The sequence below is a fragment of the Anomaloglossus baeobatrachus genome, chromosome 9 (genome assembly GCF_048569485.1).
Source record: "Anomaloglossus baeobatrachus isolate aAnoBae1 chromosome 9, aAnoBae1.hap1, whole genome shotgun sequence".
NCBI lineage: Eukaryota > Metazoa > Chordata > Amphibia > Anura > Aromobatidae > Anomaloglossus > Anomaloglossus baeobatrachus.
This window is the reverse complement of record NC_134361.1, coordinates 34709822-34734550: the sequence shown is the minus strand read 5'-3', so window position 1 is coordinate 34734550 and position 24729 is coordinate 34709822. Positions and strand designations below refer to the sequence as shown.

General features: G+C 42.7%; 1 protein-coding gene across 1 annotated transcript in view; it reads left to right on the top strand.

The window, feature by feature from the left end:
• Positions 1 to 24335, top strand: part of SPRED3 (sprouty related EVH1 domain containing 3) — a 32256-nt gene extending 7921 nt beyond the window's left edge. The window contains exons 2-6 of the mRNA XM_075323528.1: positions 8752 to 8923; positions 14489 to 14657; positions 19106 to 19185; positions 19444 to 19605; positions 21507 to 24335. Coding sequence (XP_075179643.1) covers positions 8752 to 8923; positions 14489 to 14657; positions 19106 to 19185; positions 19444 to 19605; positions 21507 to 22184 — 1261 coding nt within the window. The 3' untranslated portion in view covers positions 22185 to 24335. The remainder of the gene's footprint in view (positions 1 to 8751; positions 8924 to 14488; positions 14658 to 19105; positions 19186 to 19443; positions 19606 to 21506) is intronic.
• Positions 24336 to 24729: the final 394 nt, after the last annotated feature.

Here is a 24729-nt window from a genome sequence, read left to right as displayed (position 1 = left end):
AGTTTGACCCTGTCTGATCTCTTTTCCTCCCATAAGTTGGTTTCACCCTGTCTTATCCATTTTTCTCCTATAAGTTGGTTTGACCCTGTCTGATCCTTATTTCTCCTATAAGTTGGTTTGACCCTGTCTGATCCTTATTTCTCCCATAAGTTGGTTTGACCCTGTCTGATCCTTTTTTCTCCCATAAGTTGGTTTGACCCTGTCTGATCCTTTTTTTCCCATAAGTTGGTTTGACCCTGTCTGATCTCTTTTCCTCCCATAAGTTGGTTTCACCCTGTCTGATCCTTATTTCTCCCATAAGTTGGTTTGACCCTGTCTGATCCTTTTTTCTCCCATAAGTTGGTTTGACCCTGTCTGATCCTTTTTTCTCCCATAAGTTGGTTTGACCCTGTCTGATCCTTTTTTCTCCCATAAGTTGGTTTGACCCTGTCTGATCCTTTTTTTTCCCCCTGATAATATAATCTAATGTGTCTGACGGCTCCTCGTGGGCGTAGCTAAAAAATGGGCGGAAATATCAGTTGCAACTAGACTTAGTTCCTAAGGGGACAAATGACTCATCTACCACTTAATAGGGTTGTCCTTTAGTTTTAAAGAGGACCCATTTTAAAACTAATTGAAACTAATTGAAAGTAATGGATAACGCCTTTAACATTGCGGTTGTCTTCTCAAGTTGTGTTTGGAGTCTTTGCTGGTTCTCGCATGTTGTTTAGTGCTGCTGTTGATCTTCAAGACTAATTTATCCTAAGCATAGGTCACACCAGCCATTGAATTGTTCCCAACATCCTCAGGAGTGGAAGTGCATGTGAGCGTGTCAACAACTCCCTAGGCCAATGAAATATGTCCCCACACCACCATGTTGCCACAAAATCACATCTAAGTTCTTGTTTATAAAAGGCATTAGGAGTCCTCAACGTAATTCTGTCCTTTTATGGTAGAATATCAAATGGGTTTGAATGTTCATAACCATCGCAATCCACCTATGACTTTCACCCCCATAGGGAAAGATTAAAGGGGGTGTTACACGCAGCGATATCGCTTGCGATGTCGCTGGTGAAAGCACCCACCCCCGTCGTTTGTGCGTCACGGGCAAATCGCTGACCGTGGCGCACAAAATCGTTAGGAGCTGTCACACATACTTACCTGTCTAGCGACGTCCCTGTTGCCGGCGAACCGCCTTAAGGCCCCGTTACACGCAACGACGTATCTAATGATATATCGCCGGGGTCACGGATTCTGTGACGCACATCCGGCATCGTTAGCGACGCCGTTGCGTGCGACAGCAAGGAGCCACTGTTAACGATGGAAAATACTCACCTTATCGTCCATCGTTGACACGTCGTTCCTTTTCAAAAAATCGTTGATTGTTGAGCACGCAGGTTGTTCGTCGTTCCCGAGGCAGCACACATCGCTACGTGTGACACCTCAGGAACGTCGAATTACAGATTACCTGTGGCCGCCGGCAATGCGGAAGGAAGGAGGTGGGCGGGATGTTACATCCCACTCATCTCCGCCCCTCCGCTTCTATTGGGCGGCCGCTTAGTGACGCCGCCGTGACGACGACGCCCCCTTAGAAAGGAGGCGGTTCGCCAGCAACAGCAACATCGCTAGGCAGGTAAGTATGTATGACAGCTCCTAACGATTTTGTGCGCCATGGGCAGCGATTTGCCCATGACGCACAAACGACGGGGGAGGGTACCCACGCTAGCGATATTGCTGCATGTAACACCCCCTTTGAAGGTTGAGAGATAGTTGAAGCTTCTTGCAATTTTACTACAGCTAAATTTTGGCAATTGTTTATTTGTGGAATAACGCCCAACAATTTTTGCAATTATGGTTGTCTGAGTGGAACCTCATGGGCGCAGTTTTGGGCTTTGCTTCATTATTGGGTCAGAACCTAGGCTCACTCCAGGGTCTTTCTTTGGGCCAGGGCAATCCTTGTCTCTGCATATTGTCCTGCTTAATAACATCCAGAAAATCTACTGTACATAAGACATTACTACCATCATAGCCCGTGAAGTAACTGGTCATACTGGGTATTATTTGCTATGTTACATTATTCTTTATGTTGTGGAAAAAACTAAATTAGACACAACCTATGGCTAGGTGTATAGTAGAGATGGGCGAACTCGCAGATGTTTGGGTTCGGTGTGTCCGGCCCACAGATCAGTCATCTCACCGTTCCACTCTCGTAGTTGGACTCCTGGATCCGCAAGGAAAGGCCAAGGTCCGGGCCAAATAGTCAAACAAGGAAACCAAAAAGAATCTGGTGATGAAGGAAAACCAGAAATTGTGGATAAAATTTTTGTCAGCTTTAATATATCCAAAAGTAAAAACAGCATCTATACAGACATTGACATTAGAAAAAAATACAAACATGTCGGGGTTTTAGGAGGGCACCCCAAGATGTTTGATTTTTTCTAATGTCAGTGTATGTATAGATGCTGTTTTTACTCATGGATACCTTAAACCTGACAGATTTTATCCACAATTTCTGGTTTTCCTTCATCGCCGGACTCTTTTTGGTCTTCTTGTTTAAAAAAAAATATATAATTTGGGATCGGACTTGAGCCTGAACATCTGCCCAGAAACCGAATCCCATTTAAGTCTATGGGAACCCCAACATAGTGCTATAAAATGATGGTAGACAGGAGTAGGGGATTAAAGCAGGGCAGTTACACTTACCAAGTCTCCCTGTGGCTGTATCACTCCTTCCGGGCCACTTATTAACCCTCATACATATTCACCGTCAGTCCTGACGTTTGTGATTGGTTGCTGTCAGACCGCGCTCCCACCCTGTGTAACAGCGTCTGTGAATTATTGGAATCACTCACGTTCTCTGTGTTTCTATAGTGGTATAAAAATAAATAAAAAAAATTGGTGTAGGGTCTCCCGTATATTGTGATAGCCAGCGCAGGTAAAGCATACGGCTACAGGATAGAGCCCCCGGCCGTGCGTTTTTCTTGTCTGTGTATCAAAATAAGAGGAACCGCATGCGTCTTTTTTTTTTTAAATTATTTAAATAAAGATTTTTTTAAAAACAGTGTGCGGTCTCCCCCAATTTTTTTACCCAGCCAAGATAAAGCTGATAGCTGGGGGCTGGTATTCTCAGTCTGGGGAGGCTCATGGTTATTGGGCCCCCCAGCCTAAAAATATCAGACTGCAGCACCCCAGAATTGTCGCATCCATTAAATGTGACAATCGTGGCACTTTACCCGACTCATTCCGATTGCCCCAGTGCGGTGGCAAATGGGCTAATATAAGGGGTTAAAGGCAGCTCACAGCTGCTGCTAAGCCCTAGAATAGTAATGGACTGGAATCTATGAGGCCCCCCATTACTGATCCAGTAAGTGAAAAGACAAACACAAAACTGGAAAAAAAATCCTTTATTTTAAATAAAATACAAAAAAAACACATCCTCTTTCTCCAATGTATTATTCCCACAAACGTTCAAGTCCCATGTAATCCACACCAGGTTCTACAACAATCCCTGCTCTGCTACATACTGAAGATGAACCGCACGGGTACATTAGAAAACATGATCACTTGTTATGACTTCAGGCAGACACTGACTGATCCACAGCTGTGAGTGGTGACATCACTGAGTCTATCTGAGGTCACATCTGCAGGTTCCCAGGGTACCCCACCTTTGACCGCAGGTAAACTCACCTCAGGTGAATTGAATTATCTCAGTAACCTCACCTCAGGTGAATTCAGTTTAATCAAACCCACATCTCCTGGCAGAAAACAGCATATTTTTTTTGCCAAGAACCCCAGCCATGGAAGGAGGGAAACGTGTTGAGGCCGAGCCAGAAGATTTTGAGATCTAGACTCCTAGATGGGAGAAGATTGAGACACAATAGGTTGCTCTGGATTGAAAGGAGGTTCTTATACCCCGTGGACTTTTGTGAGCACCAGTTGAAGTCAATCATTTCTGAACTTGGATCCCCCTAGGATCATCTAGTGGCCTATAGACCATACTCTACACCTATTATGTGTATACAGTGGGTACAGAAAGTATTCAGACCCCTTTAAATTTATCACTCTTTGTGTCATTGCAGCCATTTGGTAAATTCAAAAAAGTTCATTTTTTTTTTATTGATGTGCACTCTGCACCCCATCCCCCATCTTGACAGACCCCCCCCCAAAAAAAATGTAGAAATTGTTGCTAAATTATTAAACAAGACAAACTGAAATATCACATGGTCATAAGTATTCAGCCCCTTTGCTTAGTATTGGGTAGAAGCACCTTTCTGAGCTAGTACAGCCATGAGTCTTCTTGGGATCCTAGATTTGGGGATCCTCTGTCATCCTTCCTTGCAGATCCTCTCCAGTTCCGTCAGGTTGGATGGTGAACTTTGGTGGACGCCATTTTCAGGTCTCTCCAGAGAAGCTCAATTAGGTTTAGGTCAGGGCTCTGGCTGGGCCAGTCAAGAATGGTCACAGAGTTGTTCTGAAGCCACTCCTTTGTTATTTTAGCTGTGTGCTTAGGGTCATTGTCTTGCTGGAAGGTGAACCTTGGGTCAAGTCTGAGGTCCAGAGCACTCTTGAAGAGGTTTTCTTCCAGGATATCTCTGTACTTGGTCTCAGTCATCTTTCCTTCAATTGCAACCAGTTGTCCTGTCCTTGAAGCTGAAAAACACCCCCATAGCATGATGCAGCCACCACCATGTTTCACTGTTGGGATTGTATTGCGCAGGTGATGAGCAGTGCCTGGTTTTCTCCACACTTACCGCTTAGAATTATCACCAAGAAGTTCTATCTTCGTCTCATCAGACCAGAGAATCTTATTTCTCGTAATCTGGGAGTCCTTCATGTGTTTTTTTGCAAACTCTATGTCTTGCACTGAGGAGAGGCTTCCATTGTGCGACTCTGCCATAAAGGCCCGACTGGTGGAGGGCTGCAGTGATAGTTGACTGTGTGGAACTTTCTCCCATCTCTCTACTGCATCTCTGGAGCTCAGCCACAGTGATCTTGGGGTTCTTCTTTACCTCTCTCACCAATGCTCTTCTCCCACAATCGCTCAGTTTGGCTGGACGGCTAGGTCTAGGAAGAGTTCTGGTGGTCCCAAACATCTTTCATTTAAGGATTATGGAGGCCACTGTGCTCTTAGGAACCTTGAGTACTGCAGAAATTCTTTTGTAACCTTGACCAGATCTGTGCCTTGCCACAATTCTGTCTCTGAGCTCCCTGGGCAGTTCCTTTGACCTCATGATTCTCATTTGGTGTGACATGTCCAGTGAGCTGTGAGCTCTTATATAGACAGGTGTGCGCCTTTCCAAATCACGTCCTATCAGTTTAATTACACACAGCTGGACTCCAATGAAGGAGTAGAAGCATCTCAAGGAGGCGCACAAGGAAATGGACAGCATGTGACTTAAATATGAGTGTCTGAGCAAAGGGTCTGAATACTTATGAGCACGTGATATTTCAGTTTTTCTTGTTTAATAAATTTGCAAAAATTGCTACATTTCCGGTTTTTTTTTTCTGTCAAGATGGGGGATGGGGGCAGAGTGCACATTAATGAGAGAAAAATTAACTTTTTTGAATTTACCAAATGGCTGCAATGAAGCAAAGAGTGAAAATTGTAAAGGGGTCTGAATACTTTCCGTACCCACTGTATCTTTGATCAGTGGGCTTCAGATTAGGGTCCTGTAGGACTATTGATAGGGATAGCCTCCGTGGAGCAGGGGCACCAATTAACATTGGGATGTTCCTTCGCTGATAGGTAGGTGTTGGTGATTAGTGCAAGTATAGTCAGCTAAACGGCCAACCATAAATATACTAACTATTGAAATAATATGGCAGTCTTTGATATTCTCTCCATGTATTGGGATTGTAGTATTGGGTGTGTTTTTCTTTTTTGATGTTTTATTTGTGAGTTAATAAACTCCTGGTGTTATGATATTTATGGATTTCTGCAGTTGAAAGAAGGCCATAATTGGCCAAAACATTGTATGTGAAATATTTTGCAAATATAAATCATACAGTTACAGCAAATATATTTTTGTCACCTGAGTAATGTTCTAATGTTCTGAGCGCCACATTTTTCCAACTCTCACGGCCTCACATGATGCTGATTGGCAATTTTCTTGGCCGAGAGACCACTATCGATGAGCTGGATGATGCTGTTTCTCTTTTCTTGGGAAATCTTCATGGCTGCTCCTCGATTATAACCAGTGACCTTTCACTTTAGAATCAACCTAATAACACACTGAGCTATTAGGGAATGTGAGAACAGGTTGTGATTTGTAGTATACAGGAAGAAAAAGATTCTTCAACCACCAGGAGCAAAACCATAACAATGCAGTGACCTGACAAGAATCTGCATAACTAATCATATGCTAAATAGTTGTAAGTCAAATTTATGTATGACATAGCCAAGATGATTGTCTATAAAATGAAGGTAGTTGTTACCTTTTTGCTTGTCAGTTTAAAGGTTAAATGTTTTGGGGGGTTTTTCATTACACAAATAAAATAAGCAAATTTAATCCTAAAATTTTTACACTGGTCACTCAGGGTATTTTAGGCTTATACTTCCTGTACTTTCAGGAAGTGTTTTCAGCAGTTTCCTTATCATCAGAGGCAGGATTACAATGTCAGATAGCACTTCTATACATAGTTGATAACACAGGAGCCACCGATCACAATAGGCAATGTCACCTCTGACTCTGCTCCTATTCTCCTCATTTCACCTTTGCACATGCTCATTATATGTTTCAATACAAAAGATAGGGATGGTTTCATGATTCTGATTGTTGGCTCTGCTCTCATGGAGAGCCGATGCGTGTTTTTGTAGTTTTCTATGGTGGACTGTTTGTTCCTGTTTCGGGCCCTGTGGGAGGGGCCTATTTGTTAGAGCCTCGTTCCGGGTGATTGCTCTGCTTTATCTTGGAGTTACTTCACCAGGAACACCGCCAGTGATAGTTCCTGTATTGTAGCAGTGGTTGCTGGCTCCTGTACATGACTTTCCTGATCTCGTCCCACTATCTCGTTCCTAGTACATTCCTCCGCCTGTCTCCACGACCCTGACTTGACTCCCTGACTCCCTGTACCCCGGCTTGTATTGCTCCGCTCTCGCCCTCTGTAGCTTACGTGTCTCCCTGGCTTCAAGACCCCCAGCTTGTATTCTGACCTCGGCTTCACTCTCGCCCTCTATACCTTACGTGTCTTCCTGGCTTCCAGACCCCCGGCTTGTATTCTGACCTTGGTTCCGCTCTCACCCTCTGTACCATATGTGTTTTTTGGCTTCAAGACCCACAGCTTGTATTCTGACCTCGGCTTCGCTCTCTCCCTATGTACTTTGTGTTTTTCTGGCTTCTAGACCCCCCGGCTTGTATTCTGACCTCGGCTCTGCTCTCCCCCTCTGTACCTTACGTGTCTTCATGGCTTCCAGATCCCTGTCTTGTATTCTGACCTCGGTTCCGCTCTCTCCTTGGTTACTGACATGTATTTCTGGCTCCTGACCTTCGGCTTGTTTTGAATACCCCTATAGTGTAGCTAGCGACATCTAGTGTTCAACATCATACCTCTCCTTCACTTGTGTATCTAGCGACACCTAGTGATAGAGCATCACAGGTGGAGTCTCTTAATTGCTGTTAATATACTGTGACATTCAAAAAGGTAACAATATTTTGACCTTTTGACTTTCACATTGCATATCTTACCATCTACTACAGCTTTGAGCGTGAGATGACCTTCATTTTATAGACCATCATCTTGGCTATCTCATACAAAAATTTGACTTGCAACTATTTAGCATATGGGGTGAACACATATTTAATAGGGATCCATTTAGATCCAAAATATCAGGCTATTTTTGGTGAGCGAAGCCAGGTGAGCCAGATCACCAAAAAGAGTCGGACTGCCCATCATTATGTGACATCTCCTATTATGATTAATGGATCATGTGTTATCTGCTGTGTATAGCTGTCACTTGTAATCCTGAGACCTTCTTAAAGGACAGGAAAATTGAGTATAAAAAAAAAGTCCAGGGGCCAGTGTGAAAATTGCAAAATTACTTTTTTTTTTTTTTTTTTAGAAGAAATTATTAATTAAAAAAACATTGCCAAGAAAAAAAAAAATAATAATAAAATATATATATATATATATATACAATTATTATTTTTTATTTTTTTTTATATGTGTGTATATATATATATATATATCTATATATCTATATATATATGTATGTATATATATATATATATGTATGTATATATATATATATATATATATGGATATATATATATATATATATGTATATATATATATATTTATTTTTTTTTTATATATATACAAAAATAAAAGGGAAAAAAATAAGTGTGTGTATGTGTGTGTGTGTATATATATATATATATATAATATTTTTTTTTGTTTTTTTTTTTGTATATATATATATATATATATATATATAAGAAATAAAAGGAAAAAAATAAAAATATATATATGTTTATATATAATATATATACACACACACACACACACACACACACACATAACTAAATATACATGTAACACAAAAAGCTGATCTATTCAGTAGGTTTTCTGATGATAGCTTCCCTTTAGTATAACTTTGGTTATAAATATTCTAAACTCCCTAAGTACCCATGGCTGTGGTTGATTTATGTAATTAATGTCTATGTTGTGCAAAGAAAAAAAACAGGAGATAATCTGGAATTTGGGGGGTATGTTGGTTTTATCCTCTTGTCCAAGTGTTTTAGAAACTTTTGCCCTTTTTCTTTGCTGTTTTAGTTACATCGTGAGAGTCCGCGCAGTGGTGATGTCCAGAGACGACTCTAGTGGGGGCTGGGTGCCTATGGGAGGAGGAGGTCTCAGTCACGTAATGATTTGCAAAGTGCGACGACCAGACACCTCTCACCAACGAGACTACCTTATCCGTGGGGAAAGGCTGAGAGATCAGACTGTACGTATCACAGGTCACGTAAAAAGTGTAGAAACATATATGTTGTATAATAGGATTAGGAATATGACATGTAGGACGCTCTATCATCCTCCCACACATCAGTCAGCCATGTTGAGTGGTTGACCTATATTCGGCATCAGCACTAGGAACCCCACTGATTCTTCTCAGGGTTCCTCAGGCTGACAGCTGACCTTTCAATGACAAGTTCACTATAATCTTCAGGCGTCTTATAAATGCTCATAAAGGACACAAGGACAGATTCGTTTAGCATGGCGCAACATAAAAAAATGACTAGAAGGTTCATCTGCTTTGATTGTCTTGATCGTTTTTTGGGAAATGTATAATAGCACGGTCGGTATACAAATTATATGTGCCGACTCCATATGGGCCAATTGGCTCTTTTAATCCTTTGTAGTTTTTTTACAGGTCCTGTTAAAAAGAGCGGAACCTGTCAGGTATAATATGCACCCAGGACCACGAGCAGTTCTGGGTGCATATTGCTAATCCCTGCCTAATCGTCCCTGTATCTAGTAGTATAGATAAAGAGATCTTTAGAAAAAGTATTTGTAAAGATCCTTTATGATATGCTAATGAGCGCAGGGACTAGTCACAAGGGCGTTACTTCCCTTGGCTAGTCGGCCCCCATTAGCTTGTTAGTACTCACCTGTGGGTGTTCTAACATGCTAATGATTGTTCAGTGTCAGAGGATGATGTCACTCACCTCTCCGCTGCCATCGCCGCTCGCCGCTGGATTTCGGCTCAGTGCGCATGATCCTCGACTCTTTTTCTTCAGTTTGAAGCCCGTACGCGTACACCCGGCTTCATAGTGCGCATGACAGAAACTCCGGGGTCATGTGCACTGAGCCGAAATCCAACGTCGGACACGATGGCAGCAGAGAGGCGAGTGAGATCCTCCTTTGACGCTGCGCATTCATTAGCATGTTAGCACGCCCACAGGGGTGTACTAAATGCTAATGGGGCCGACTAGCCAGGGGAACTAACGCCCTTGGGACTAGTCCCTGTGCTCATTAGCATACGATAAAAGATCATTAAAATAGTTTAATAAAGATCCCTTTATCTATGCTAGTGTATACAGGCACTGTTAGGCAGGGATTAGCAATATACACCCAGAACTGCTCGTGGTTCTGGGTGCATATTGGACCTGACAGGTTCCCTTTAAAAGTAAGATATTCAGATGTTTTCTGCTGCTGGTTTTTGGTCCTTTGCCTCTCCAAAAAAATGCAATAAAAGGAAATTAGTCCACTTTCACACTGCATTCCAATCTACATTCAGTAGTCCCATCGGGGATTCTGTCCGAAACCCGTATGCGCCGACAGGGGCTACTGACTATAATGGTGCAGAAGGAGTTACTGTGTGCTCTGTCGTGCACCATTTTCAGGAGTATACGCATATTGGAGGCGGACACCCAGACGCAGTATACTACGTCTGGGTGTCCGCCTCTGGAAAGCGTATACTACCAAAAATGGTGCACGACAGAGCACACGGTGACTCCTTCTGCACCATTATGGTCAATGGCCCCATCGGCGCATGCGTCCGAAACCCATTTTGCGGGGGGGGTTCAGATGGAAGCCCCAACGAGATCACTGAATGGAGATCAGAATGCAGTGTGAAAGCGGCCTTAGTTCAAATGTCCTTTTTTCTTCTTCTGGATTCACTATTTTGGGGTCCATACAACTTTCTAAGGTTGAGTTCACATATCCTGTAGTCATTCGTTAGAATGGATCCTACAGAGATCCACTGGCAAAATGATGTCTGCCAGATCTGGTTTTTTTTTTAACATAGGAGTTGGATGGAAAATGGATCCATTAACAGATTGCTATTTATCTTCCATTTCAAACAGATCCTTTAGGAAAAAAACGGATCCGTTACAAATGCAAGAATAACGGATCCATCCTCCATAGACTCCAATGTTAAAAAAACGGATACGGCAGACATCAGTTATTTAACAACGGACAAAAAACTTGTGTTTGCAGAACTTTGTCCAAACAGATCTCTGCAGGATCCGTTCTAAAGGATGATTACAGGACAGGTGAACTCAGCCTTAGAAAGTTATACGGACCCCAAAATAGTGAATCTAGAAGAAGAAAAAAGGCTCCAGCTCCAGGAAGATGGATTAGGGGATAATGAAAAAACCACGGTATTGGCTGCGCTGCTATTAAAGTTCATAAAGATGATGGTATTGTTCCAAAAAACTTTTTTTATTGCAAGATTATAAGCCACAACGCGTTTCGGGGTTAAATGTTCCCCCTTCCTCAGGTAGCAACAATCATATGAAGTGGTATGCCTTATATATACATGAATATGTAGGTCCCCACACCCCTTGATTAATTCAACATATGGATCATAATGATCAATCAGCAGGGTTTTCAGGGACCTCGCTTCACAAAAATCAATTATACATATTCACATTTGACAGCGATGTTCAAGAAACCACAAATATATTTTGTCTCAAGTATATTGTGATACCCTCATCATTAAAAAAATCTTTTGAAATATATTTAAAAATTAATAAACATGAATAAAGGACTCATCAAGGAAATTACTTTAAAAACAAGAAATTACGAAATTTAGATTTTAAGATTTAAAATTTACAAATAGAGGGTGGGAATGGATTAAATATAAAAAAAAAAAAATTTTTAAAAAAATTTAAAAAAAAAACAACAAAAAAAAACTATACAGTTCTATTACAGGGCTAAAATATTAATTGTTAAAAGTGAGGGTGATAGCTCTAAAAATCCATGGAATGGATCGCTAACTAAAACAGGTCATATCCCATGATTTATAGTGTTTGACATATGAAAAATACATTTGCTGAAAAGTAACTGCCTATATAAAGGATGATTACAGGACAGGTGAACTCAGCCTTAGAAATTTATACGGACCCCAAAATAGTGAATCTAGAAGAAGAAAAAAGGCTCCAGCTCCAGGAAGATGTAAGAATAAAAGTTCTGTCACACTGTACTAAGGGAGAAGCTGAACTTAGGCCGGGGCCACACGGGGACTACTGCGATCCCCTTGCATGAGACTCGGCTCGTGCTGGCAGTACAGCAGAGCCGAGTCTCATGCCTGTGTCCTTGCAACTGAGGTCCGTTCGTGCGAGCAGACCTCAGCTGCGGGGGGCGGGCCGGCACTCAGGAGGGGAGGGAGGGATTTCTCTCCCTCTCTCCTGCGTAGTCAGCTATAGCCATTCTCGCACCTCACTAGCGGTACACCGGTGTACCGCGAGTGCAGTGCGATTTTTCTCTCGCCCCATTCACTTGAATGGGTGCGAGAGAAAGAGTCTCGGATTACAATCGCAGCATGCTGCGATTGTTTTCTCAGTCCGATTAGGGCTGAGAAAATAATCGCTCATGTGTGCTGACACACAGGCTAGAATTGGTCCGAGGGGAATGCGATGTTTTATCGCACTCCACTCGCACCGATTTTCTCGCCGTGTGGCTTAGGCCTTACAAGCAGTGTAGCTTTAGCGTGCAGTTAGCAGGCAAACTACCAGGGGGCAATAGAGTACTCAGTAAACCAGGTCAGCAACAGGAGGTCTTGTCAATTGGACAGGGATAATCAAATTGTAGTCAGGTGATAGCCGATTTTCGGAAGTCGGGAAGTCACGTATGTAACAGAGGGGAGAGACAGAACCGAAGTTAGGAACGTGGATACAGGTCAGATGCTGAGAAGTCCAAGTACAAACAAGGGAGGAGGACAAACAGGTGGGGACGGGGATAAGACAGACAGGGAAGGGTACACAATAGAGAGGAGCAGGTAGTCAGTGACCGGGACAGACAGACGAACGAGGTGAGTACGGGTCAGAACAAGGTAGCTGGGAGGCAGGACAGATCAGGAAACTCACCAGAGCCAGTAACACACGCTGCAGAGCATAAACTATCACTGGCACTGAACCAGAGGCACAGGACCAGGATATAGTGCCAGAGTGAGGCAGGGAGGAGTTAATCCCTGACATGACCAGGCCGAAGTTTGGTGACATAATCAAACCACAGCGGCCGATACAGACCTGGATCGTGACAAGTTCTTTCTTATTTTTGTTCCATTGCAAATTCAAAACTTGGGTACAAACATAGGCGAAACCGGTGACGCGTTTCGAACACAACTTAAGAGAAAGGCTTTGAAAAAGAACGCAGTTGGGTTCGAAGCGCATCGCCGGTTTCCCCTATCCCCCACGTTTGTACCCAAGTTTTTAATTTGCATTGGAATAAAAATAAGAAAGAATTTTTATACTTACATCTTACCTGGAGCTGGAGCCTTTTTTCTTCTTCTGGATTGTCTTCGTTTTGATCAGGGCGTGTTTCCGTGCACACTGGAAGATATGGGCGGGTTCGAGAGCAGACACAAAACCTTAGTACCAATAAAAACCACATATTGCCCCACAAAAAAACAAGTCCTAATACAGCTGTATGGACCAAAAGAGAAACATTTTACACCTCTTGGCATGTGAGGAGGAAAATTTATAAGCTAAAAGGGGCCTACTTGGACTTGCTGCCTAAGGGTCCACATAAACTGGGACTCTGCCCTGATTCGGATGCCTTGCTTTAAGTCGGTCTGTCCTATTGGCACGTGGCCTTGTCATTAACCTATTCTTTCCGTTCACTACATACACTATTTTGTACAAAAGCAATATAGCCTTGGGGCAAAGCTATATAGGGTACTAAGGTTGCAGGTGCCTATGCACTCTCATGCTTGAGGGGGCCCTATGGGGACCTAATAATCCAATTTATGTATAGAGTAGTACCAGTGCCATTCTACAGAAGCCACAAAAGACAAAACTTAAAATAGCTCCACCATGATACTATTTATTTAATGGTATAATTTTGCATTCATACAAAATCTTGAAATAAGACTTAAAAAAAAAATAGGACCAAGAGATCGCACTTATAATTTACATAGCCTGAATTTATCTAAATGACTTAAAGGGGACCAACCATCAGGATTTTCATATATAAACTAAAGCCAGTGCTATACTGGTGCTATCCTGCTGATTCTATACATACCTTTAGTTGTGAGATCGGATGTATACTTTCTGAAATACAGGCAAGTAAAGTCTGTGAAATGCACTGTTATTTCATGAGCGGTGCAACGGAATATCTAATAGGTGGGTCGGGTTTGCTAGTTATTCCCACCCGTCTGCCTGTCCTTCCTCCCTCTGTCTCTGTTATTACAAGGAGGGAGGAAGGCCAGGCAGACAGGGGTGGGAATAACTAGCAAAACCCGACCCACCTAATAGATATTTCGTTGCACCTATCAATCAAGTAACAGTGCATTTCTGTAACTTTACTCGCCTGTATTTCAGAAAGTATACATCCGATCTCACAACTAAAGGTATGTATAGAATCATCATGATAGCAGCAGTACAGCACTGGCTTTAGTTTATACATGAAAATCCTGGTGGCCGGTCCTCTTTAAATGACACATGCACTTTCTGACACAGTTTTGATGCAATTTTACGGTAGAATTGGATGTTTTGACATAATTGGAAGTGTTGACGTTACTATGTAGAACAGCAGCAAATGAGGTCTGTTCACATTCCCTCCACAGACCATCCTAGAGTGCGTCCTGAAAAAGGGTCTAGTCTACAATAAAGCCAATCCCATCTTCCATCACTGGAAAGTAGAAGAGAACAAGTTCGGCCTGACCTTCCAGAGCCCAGCAGATGCCGTCACATTTGAGAGGAGTGTGCAGGCTGCCATGGAAGAGCTGGTAGAAGGTTTGTGATAAAGCCTATCAGTGCACAGTATAGATCATAAATCCAGCAGTGTTGGGAGAGGGGGCCGCTAGCTGAACATACTGTAGGTGCTAAGTGCTGAAGGATAATCCAGATTTATAGTCCTGGTAGAAAGTGGCACCCTTGAAATTGTTCCGAAAAATTAAGTACCGTATTTCTCCCAGATTGCAATTACACATGTTTTGTTATACCCATGTTTATTTCCTTTGTGTGTATTTGAACAACACAAAAAAAAGCAGATAAAACAAAGAAAATTGGACATAATTTCACTCAAAACCCCCAAAATAGGTCGAACAAAATTATTGGGACTTTCAACTGAATATTTGGTTGCACGCCCTTTGGAATAACTGCAATCAATAACTATATATTAATATATATATAATATATATATATATATATATATATATATATATATATATATATATATATATATATATATATATAACAATAATTAATATCTATAACCATCCACAAGCTTCTTACTCCTCTCACCTGGAATTTCGGACTCTTCTTTATAAATTGCTCCAGGTGTCTCATATTTGAAGGCGTCTTCTCTTCTCCGAACAGCAATTCTAAAATATCTTCAGGTGTCAATGGGATTTAGATCCAGACTCATTGCTGCCACTTCAGAACTCTCCAGCTATTTTCTTCCCATCCATTTCCAGGGGCTTTTTGAAGTGTTTGGGATAATTGTCCTACTGGAAGACCCATGATCTAGGACACAAACCCGCCTTACTGACACTGGGCACTACATTGTGACTCCAAATCCTTTGGTCGTCTTCAGATTTAATGATGTCTTGCACACAATCAAGGCCCCTAGTGCCAGAGGCAGCAAAATAACGCAAAACATCTCTAAACCTCCACCATATTTGACTGTAGGTAATGTGTTCTTTTCTTTGTAGGTCTTTGTATGCTTTACCAAAAAGCTCTATCTTGGTCTCATCTGTCCACAAGATGCTTTCCCAGAAGGAATTTTGCTTACGTACATTTTGGCAAACTGCATTCTAGCTTTTTATGTCTGTGTCAGCAGTGGGGTCCTCCTAGGTCTCCTCCATAGCGTTTGATTTCATGATAGTTCATGCTGACACTGATGCCCCCTGAGCCTGCAGGACAACTTGAATTTCTTTGGCACTTGATTCGGGCGGCTTATCCACCATCCAGACTATCCTGTGTTGCAACCTCTCATTAATTTATCTCTGCCACATCCAGGGAGATTAACTACAGTGCCATGGATTGTACACTTCTTCATTATGTTGTGCACCATGGATAAAGGAACACCTAGATTTATGGAGATGATCTTGTAACCTTGAGATTGTTGATATTTTTCAACGATTTTGGTTCTCCAGATCCTCAGACAGTTTTCGTCTCCTCTTTCGGTTCTCTGTGCTTAGTAAACAAAGACACACAATACACAGATTGAGTCAACTTCTCCTCTTTTTATCTGCTTTTGGATGTGATTTTCATGTTGCCCACACCTGTTACTTGCCGTAGGTGAGTGTGAATGAGCATCATATGCTTGAAATAAAAGTTGTTTACTCACAATTTTCGAAAGGTGTCAACAATTTTATCCTGCCCAATTGTGGGGTTTGTGTGAAATTATGTCCAATTTGCCTTTTTTTTCCCCCTCTGTGTTTTTTTTATGTTGTTACAATACACACAAAGGAAATAAACATGTATATGACAAAACATCTTTAATTGTAATAATTTGCTGGGAGAAATACTCCTTATATTGGAACAATTTCAAGGGTGCCAACTAGGGATGATCGAATACCTCAAATATTCGGCTTCCCGAATATTTTCCGAATAGGTCGTCGAGATGCGATAATAGTTCCGAATAGATAGATTTACATTGCTCATCGAATATTCGCAAATAGTCGAATAGCGGCGACCTATTCGGAAAATATTTGCGAAGCCGAATATTTGAGGTATTCGATCATCCCTAGTGCCAACGCTTTTAGCCATGACTGTATCTAAAAATCCAGAGTCATCTTTTTCCAGATAAAGTGACTAAGGTTTCTGTGGATCAGTTCAGTGGGAATCCACATTAGAATGGGAAAATCAAGTGATCTGGGTGACTCTGGACAAAGCATGGTCATTGGTGCGAGACTGGCCAGGACAAGTATTATTAAGAAATGCCAGGTGTGTGGTGTTTTTTCATGGATAGGTATCAGAAGAATGGTGTAATCGAGAAAAAATATCCAGCAAAGGGGATCCAGTTGAAATAAACATCTCATCAAAGCAAGAAGTCAAAGGAGAATGTGAAGAATTGTTCTGATAAAAGCAGATCAGAAGAGGATGTGAAGAATCATTCTGATAAAAGGAGTCAGAGGACGATGTGAAGAATTTTTCTGAGGAATAGGCAGTGTACAGTAAATCAAAGCAGAACACAACGCCGGTGTCCAAATGCACAACTTTTCATTCCTTAGCTATACCAGCAGATGACCAGTTACAGTGTTGTTATTGTCTGAGAGTAGAAAGCTGACTCCAGTGAGATAAAGAGTGCAAAAATTCACTGAGCAGTGTAGAAACATTGGCTAGTATCACGGGAGGTGAGGGTATAAAAGGGAACCAGGTCTCCTAATCTGGCTCTCAGGCTAGGGGCCCTAGCTGTCTGTGATCAGAGATACCTCTGATAGTGAAGATGTCTGAGCCGCCTTTCTTGCCCTGCTCCTGGACAGCCCTGATCTAATATTCTCTCTCCTCAACCCCAGGGCAGGGCCGGGACAGGAGTGGTTGAACCTACAGATATGGACAAACAGGGAAACCAAAACTCTATTACACAGCTATTACTCACGGAGACAAAAGAGAATACGTGATAAGGAGGAAATAAAGAACAGGGAGGAAATAACCAGACGACAAAAGGGTTTTCACAGCACACCAAGCAGCACGCAGTTAATTACCAGCAACAAGAACACAACAACACACAGACCGGATTAGGAAAAGCTATATGCGGCATAGGAAGACAGATTCCTCCATCTTAAAAAGGCTGGGAATACCTGTGATAAGTTTCCCACAACATGGGATCCAAAAGGTAACTATATCCTGCTAGCAGAAATGAACTCCTGCTAGCCCGGTCACTAATGAACACACAGCTGGTCAATGCCCGAGCCTGCCTGTGCAACTCAGAAACACCAGAGAAAGCGTAGAGTGGCATGTCAGAGTCTGCAGTCTGAACAGAGTCTAATACCGCCATGACACTCGGCAAACACTGTGTGACAGCTGGTCAGATGAGTGTAGATTTCCTCTGAATTATGCTGGTGTAAGGGTCAGAAATGGCACAAGCAGCTTGATTCAGTGGACCTTTCCTGTTAAGAGTCAAAAATTCAAGAGGTGGAAGTGAAGTAATATTGTGGGGAAGGCTTTCTTGGCAAATGCTGGGTCCTTTGATACTTCACGATGGACGTTTCAATAGTACGGCTTACCTAAGCACTCATCCTTTCATTGCAACTGTTTACTGTGAAGCTAGTCACTACTTACGGGCAGAATGGATGGAAGAGTAGTCAGGAAAGCCGGGGTCTGGTAACGGGAGAACACATATGAGCACAAGGAGTAAACGGAGGCGTAGTCAGGTTAATATCCGAGAGTCAGAAATCCAGAAGAGCACATAATAGGTTCAGAGAGAAAACAGAGATGTGGTCAGGTAACAGTCCGAGGTCAATAAGCAGGAGGTCACGAGTGGAACAGGGAGCGGGCAGAGAAAATTCAAATAATATCCGGAGTCAGAACACAAAGATCAGAACAGTAGCAGAGGCAACAGCACAACTGCAGAACCAGAAAAGACAACTGGCAAAGTTCTGGGCGAGCATGCTCAGTAAGAATCTTGCGCAAAGAGGAACACCTGAGTAATCAGCACCAACATGGAATCCTGCGCCACTAGCTCAGTAACTCAGGAAGGCGCAGCAGAGCATCTCCAAAGACAAGATGCTCTGCACAGAAGAATCATGTAACTGTCAGTAATGTAATTCAGGAAAACGCAGCAGATCATCGTCTAGTCTCCAAGATGCTCTGCACAGAGCAATCGTGACATTTACCCTTTGCAAAAGGACACAGCACCATAGCACAAAGGCCATATATTCATCGATCTGTCGGAACATGAGAGCAAGTATTTTGCTTCCTTAATCTTCACAGACCCCAGATCTTAATCCTATAGAACATCTCTGGGATGAGATAGAACGAGCTTCATCTAATTTGAAGCAACTGTGAGGAGCTATCCTCTCCGCATGGACCTATATTCCTACAGAACGATTCCAACACCCGGTGGATCCTATCCCACGATGACTAACTGAAGAGCAATGGAGGTGCCATGCACCACCAGATGGGTATCTGTAATGAAGTGGCAATTCATTGTGTATTTATAAGCAATTATATACATTTTTGTACCTTCTTATACTTCAGTCCTTAACCTAATATTGACTTCTACATCCTCATAGGTTCTTTGTCACATTCAACATCCTCATCATCCTCCTCCTCTTCTCGAGAAGAAGCTCAAGCTATGGAGGATGTCATGCCAGTAAGTAAAAACCCAAACTCCACATATATCAATATTTTGGTCATTATTTCTGATAAACCTAAGAATGTCCATGTTACATAGATGACCTTTTCAATTTTCATAAGTACTATATATGGCCGTAATCAGGGGATCCTTCTAACAAAAAAACGAAACTACGCAGAATTACTCTATTATCTGCCTTCCATTGCTCGGAACTACATAGAATTACTCTATTATCTGCCGTCCATTGCTCCACTGATATATGTTCCATATTCTTAGCTTCATACAGATAGCGAATCGTCTTCTAATAGCCGAAAAGAAATGTTACCAAAACACATTACCATCGTCACCAGTGAGTCGTCCTCTAGCTGCTACGTGAGATCTCCTGTTTCTGAAGAATTTGGGTTTACCACCGGTCCATCGGTCAGTCCAACCACACAGGTATATTTACTGTAGTTGTCAATCATTAGTCAGTAAAAAGTAGAAAAATATAACTAAAATTGAGAAGGTATTCTGAAGACCCTTAAACATTCTGTAGATTGGTGGGGGTCCTGGTGCTCAGACCTACACTTATAGCTCTAACCATCGTACAGACGTACTTAGCTTCTTAATGAGCATGTTCATTGATCTACGGGCACATTACAAAGGCAAGACTGTCGCGAGAGTGACAGAAATGGGGGGTGACTGGAAGGGAGCCCCTGTGCTGGCCATCAGAGTAAGCGTACCCAGGCTATTACTCAACCCAGAGATACGCTTGAAGGTAGCGATGTCTGAGCCCCCAGCATCACCCTATCTTCTGTCCTTGACTCTTATTGGTAAGACAACCACCACCCAAGGAGAAGGGCAAGGACAGAAGTCAAAAACCCCACCAACAAATACTGACAGACAGAGGTAACAACAAAACTCACGCACACCTTGAACCAACATTAGGGAACTACAAAGGTGTACAGGGAGGGGTAACAAAGGAAAGGAGAAAGTAACAATACAGGCTGCTTTCACACACCACAGCAGACAGCAGCAGCAGCAGCAAAACCTCATCTTAGCAGCTCCAGGCCTAGCTCCATAATGATCTGAATAACCGGCACCCTCTGCTGGAAGCCGAGGATATTTATCCAGATTGGAAGTGGTCATCAGAAAAAACACCAGGGCAGGGTTAATGAGCTTGTTGCTAACAAGAAAAATTGACATTAACCCTGCAGCTGTCAAAAGAACAACACACGTTTAATGTGTATGGCCTCAGATGATAAATGAGAGTCTAACCTTAAGCCTGTCACTAAACTTAAAGGGAACCTGTCACCTAGAATATGCATTCTGATCTATCAACAGACGCATGTGTGCCCTAATTACACCTCCCTACCCATCCTTGTGTTGTAAAATTGTGTAATATGAAAGTAATAAAAAACGTTTTATTACCTTCATATTTCCTATGTAAATAGCAGGGTATTTGGTCACAGGGGCGGCGCCTTGCCCCTGCAAACTTTCCGTGGTATCACGCCCCTGTGGGCGTGACGCCATGGAGTCACATGAGTGACCGCACCGTCGCTCATTCTATCCTGCGCGCGTTTACACTTACTATTGCGGCAGGCTTCTCTTCCAGGTTCTCCTTGTCAGTTTCAGACGCGCACTGCGCATGCGCAGTGCGCATCTGAAGCCAGCGCGTGAACACCCGTAAAAGAAGCCTGCTACAATGCGCGCAGGATAGAATGAGCGACGGTGACGCTCATGTGACTCCATGATATCACGCCCACAGGGGCGTGATACCACGGAAAGTATGCAGGGGAAGGCGCCGCCCCTGTGACCAAATACCCTGCTATATTTGCATAGGAAATATGAAGGTAATAAAACGTTTTTTATTACTTTCATATTACACAATTTTACAACACAAGGATGGGTAGGGAGGTGTAATTAGGGCACACATGCGTCTGCTGATAGGTCAGAATGCATATTCTAGGTGACAGGTTCCTTTTAAAAAGAGAAGACTGTTACAATGACCCTGACTGCCATGAATAAGGGCCTGCTAAAGGCTGTCATCTTAGTCCTCCAGTGAAGCCCAATCTGTGGCTTGGCATCATAGGACAACTTAATTTTCTCTATATAGTGAAATATTGTAGTACAAAACATTAGTAAAAAAAAACAATAAACATTCTATAGTCCTAGTAACCCTGGATTTGGCCAGTGCCAATGCCCATAGTCCACCTGCCAATGGTTTGTAAGGTTTTGATCACAAGCCTATGACCTTATTCTCTCTCATCAACTCCATTGCTATAAATGTAAGGCTGACAAGAAGTGTTTTTTATTTTTTTTTTACTAACATACTAACGCATTTTCACCTCTCCCGTCAGTCACAGCCTTTAAAACGTCTGTCCTTCCATGACGAAGAAGAACTTGAGAGCATCAACCCGTGCAAAGATCTTTGGGTATCAAAGGGATATGAAGACTATCGCCGTGCAGCTCTACAGCAACCCGATCAGTCCAAGTCCGACTTAAGAGTCCACTTCCAAAAAGCCACCGGGAGCAAAGCCAAGGACAGGCACTTTCCAGGAGCTGCGGGTTCAACTACATCAGAAAGTGAGAGTCAGTTAAAGGACCCTAGGGCCTCCCCTTCTTGCAGGATTCACGGCACTCCTTCTCCTAAGTCTAAGGAACACTCTCATATGTCTGGGGAGGAGGATACAGCCACCGCCCGTTGTGTCTATTGCAGGGACGTGTTTAGCAGTGAAGAGAATGGCAGAGGGCAGTGCCAGGACGCTCCAGACCCCATAGGGCGTTGTGTCTACCAACTTTCCTGCATGTGGTGTGCTGAGAGCTTACTATACCACTGCATGTCAGACTCAGAGGGCGAGTATTCGGACCCCTGCTCCTGCGACCCTGGGCATCCCCATTTCTGTATACGCTGGGCTGCTCTGGTGGCCTTGTCTCTTGTGGTCCCCTGCATGTGCTGCTACCTCCCATTACGGGCATGCCACTGGTGCGGGGAACACTGTGGCTGTTGTGGGGGGAAGCATAAAGCGGTGCGGTGAGAGGAAGAGAACAGGGTGCAAGGAGGAAAGTGTAATGTTCAGTTTTCAACCTCCTGAGAGCCAGCATATTTACATGGCAGGATCTGCGCCAATCTTTGGGAGCGGGCACGTCATACAACCGGCCCGGAAGATATGTGTATTTCAGACAAGATATGGCTGCAGCGGCAATGACCTACCAAAAAGAGGCAGGAGGGAATTTAAGTAAGAACAGGTGGTCCGGAAACAAAATTTCTATGTTATATCATGTATGTATTATGGGCTGGAAGTGAAATTCTTCAGAAGACCAAAAATGATAAGCTAAGGTCACACTGAACCATCTTTTGACCATTTGATCCTTCTGTGGTGGACAGACCCGAAAAAATATTGGTTCTGCATTTAGTGTTGACCACAATCTATACAGTGTGATCATATTTTTGGGTTATAAGGGTAACAGGGTAACTTTTTTGCTCCCAAGCTGAAGATTTGTGCCATGGGGACTCTACAAGAGACCAAAATCAGTTTTAGCTTCAAAAGTCTTGAGGACCATCACTTTGATGTGTCCTCCATGAACTCCATTAAGTTTCATGATGTCATCATCTAATTATCAAAGAAAAAAGAAATTTAATTTTGGAAATGGAATCCAAATTTGGCCAATCTGTAAACTATAGGGTCACTTTTGCTCAAAATAGTCATTTCTAACCACATGGCTATAATTCTAGTGTTATCTTCATGGCTATGTATTTTGGTCTTCTGTGGATGACATCTCCATACTGTAATTACTGTAAGCAAGGTTGGCTTGTGGACCAAAGCTTGGATGTACAGAACCAAGAAAGAAAAGATGACAGAGATATTAGATATGGAAACACATAACACGTTCCCATATATCTACAACCTCTGTATCTACAGCTGAAATGCTGAGGTCCATGCGGCAGAATTCAGACCATCTCAGTGTAGAGGAACTTGCTCTTTGAGGGTTCAGCTCATGGTGGGTCAAAGCCATGTTTGGTTGGACAGTGGCTAAGTAAATTTTTGACTGAATCAACTGTGCTCCCTCAATGGTGTCCTTATACCTGAGCTTGTTCTTTGGTGTGTTTTCCTTTCCGACCCATGTTTATACCTGTGACAACAGAAAATAAGCCGTAAATGTCCTACCAAAACAGCTATGGAAAATGTGAAAGCTAATAGTCAATTTATACATGGAAGCTATTAGTTGTCACTTTTGTATTGCTATTTTGGTAAGAAGGACACCTTCAACTTGAGAAGAAGAGAAGGACATGGCGAGGTTTTACTCCAGTGATTACCAAAAAGAAAAATATGACAAGTGTGTCAATGTACGTGGCTGCTCGAAAAAATGGATACTGGTTCTCCTTGAAGAGATCCAGGTAATATGAAGGGTATATGAAGACTTACATGCAATGCTCTGAGGGGAAAAAATGCAAATTAGTCCTCCTATAGAATAGAATAAAGAAAGATGTTTCATATCGGTCAAACCAAACACTCTGCCAAAAAAGAAGTATGAGTTGGGGTTCTTGCCTGGTACTAATGAGGGGCAAGAAGCTTGTAACAGCGGTCTACAGATGGGTATCTTTGCCTTTTATGTTGGAATCTTTGACTTGTCTGGTATGAGAAAACGTTCTTCTTTCTGGAGGAGCGATAATTTGCCGTCTCTGTGGCTAAATTGCACTGGTATCGTACTGGGAGAGGCTAGACCCAAACTGGAAAGCATTTCATTTCTAGTTATACATCTAAGATGTTTTTGAAATTCCTAAGTTTTTAATTTTCACGTACCTACGTAGGGACATAGCTTTCAACCTAGTGCCTGAAATTGCCTGTTAATGTCAGCTAAAACACATCTGACTTTCGCAACATCTTTGACCATGGAAGCCAAGTTGACCATGACTGTGTTGACTTTGCTTCAGTCTTCTTTCGCTCGGGGAGGTGCAGAGGTTGCCACCATCTTGTAGGTTTGTTTTCATAGGTTATTTCAGGCAAATATCCATATACGTCCAATACATTATGCTAAGCGTGTTATTTAGGGAACATGATTTTATAAGTGGATTTATTCCTTTTCTTGACTTGCCGATGATTGGGCACGCAATGATTTGATTATCGTTACCTCAAGTCACATGAATAATTAAAGGGAAGCTGTCACCAGGTTTTTCCCTTATAAGCCGCGGCCACCACCAGTGAACTTTTATATAAGCATTCCATAATACTGTATATAAGAGCCCAGGCTGCTCTGTATAACGTTAAAAACACCTTTATAAAACTCACCTAGGGGGCGGTCCGGTCCGATGGGTGTCACTGCTATTGGACCAGTGCCTCTTCTCTGCGGTGATCGCCATCCTCCTTCTTCTGAGGCCCATGTGGATGATGCGTCCTACGTCATCCACACAGGCCGGTATTGCGGTCCTGCGCAGGTGCACTTTGATCTGCCCAGATGAGGGCAGATCAAACTACTGTAATCTGCAGGTGCGAAGAAACGTCAAAGACCGCCCGCGCATGCGCACTACAATACTTTGATCTGCCCCCAGCCGGGCAGATCAAAGTGCACCTGTGCAGGACC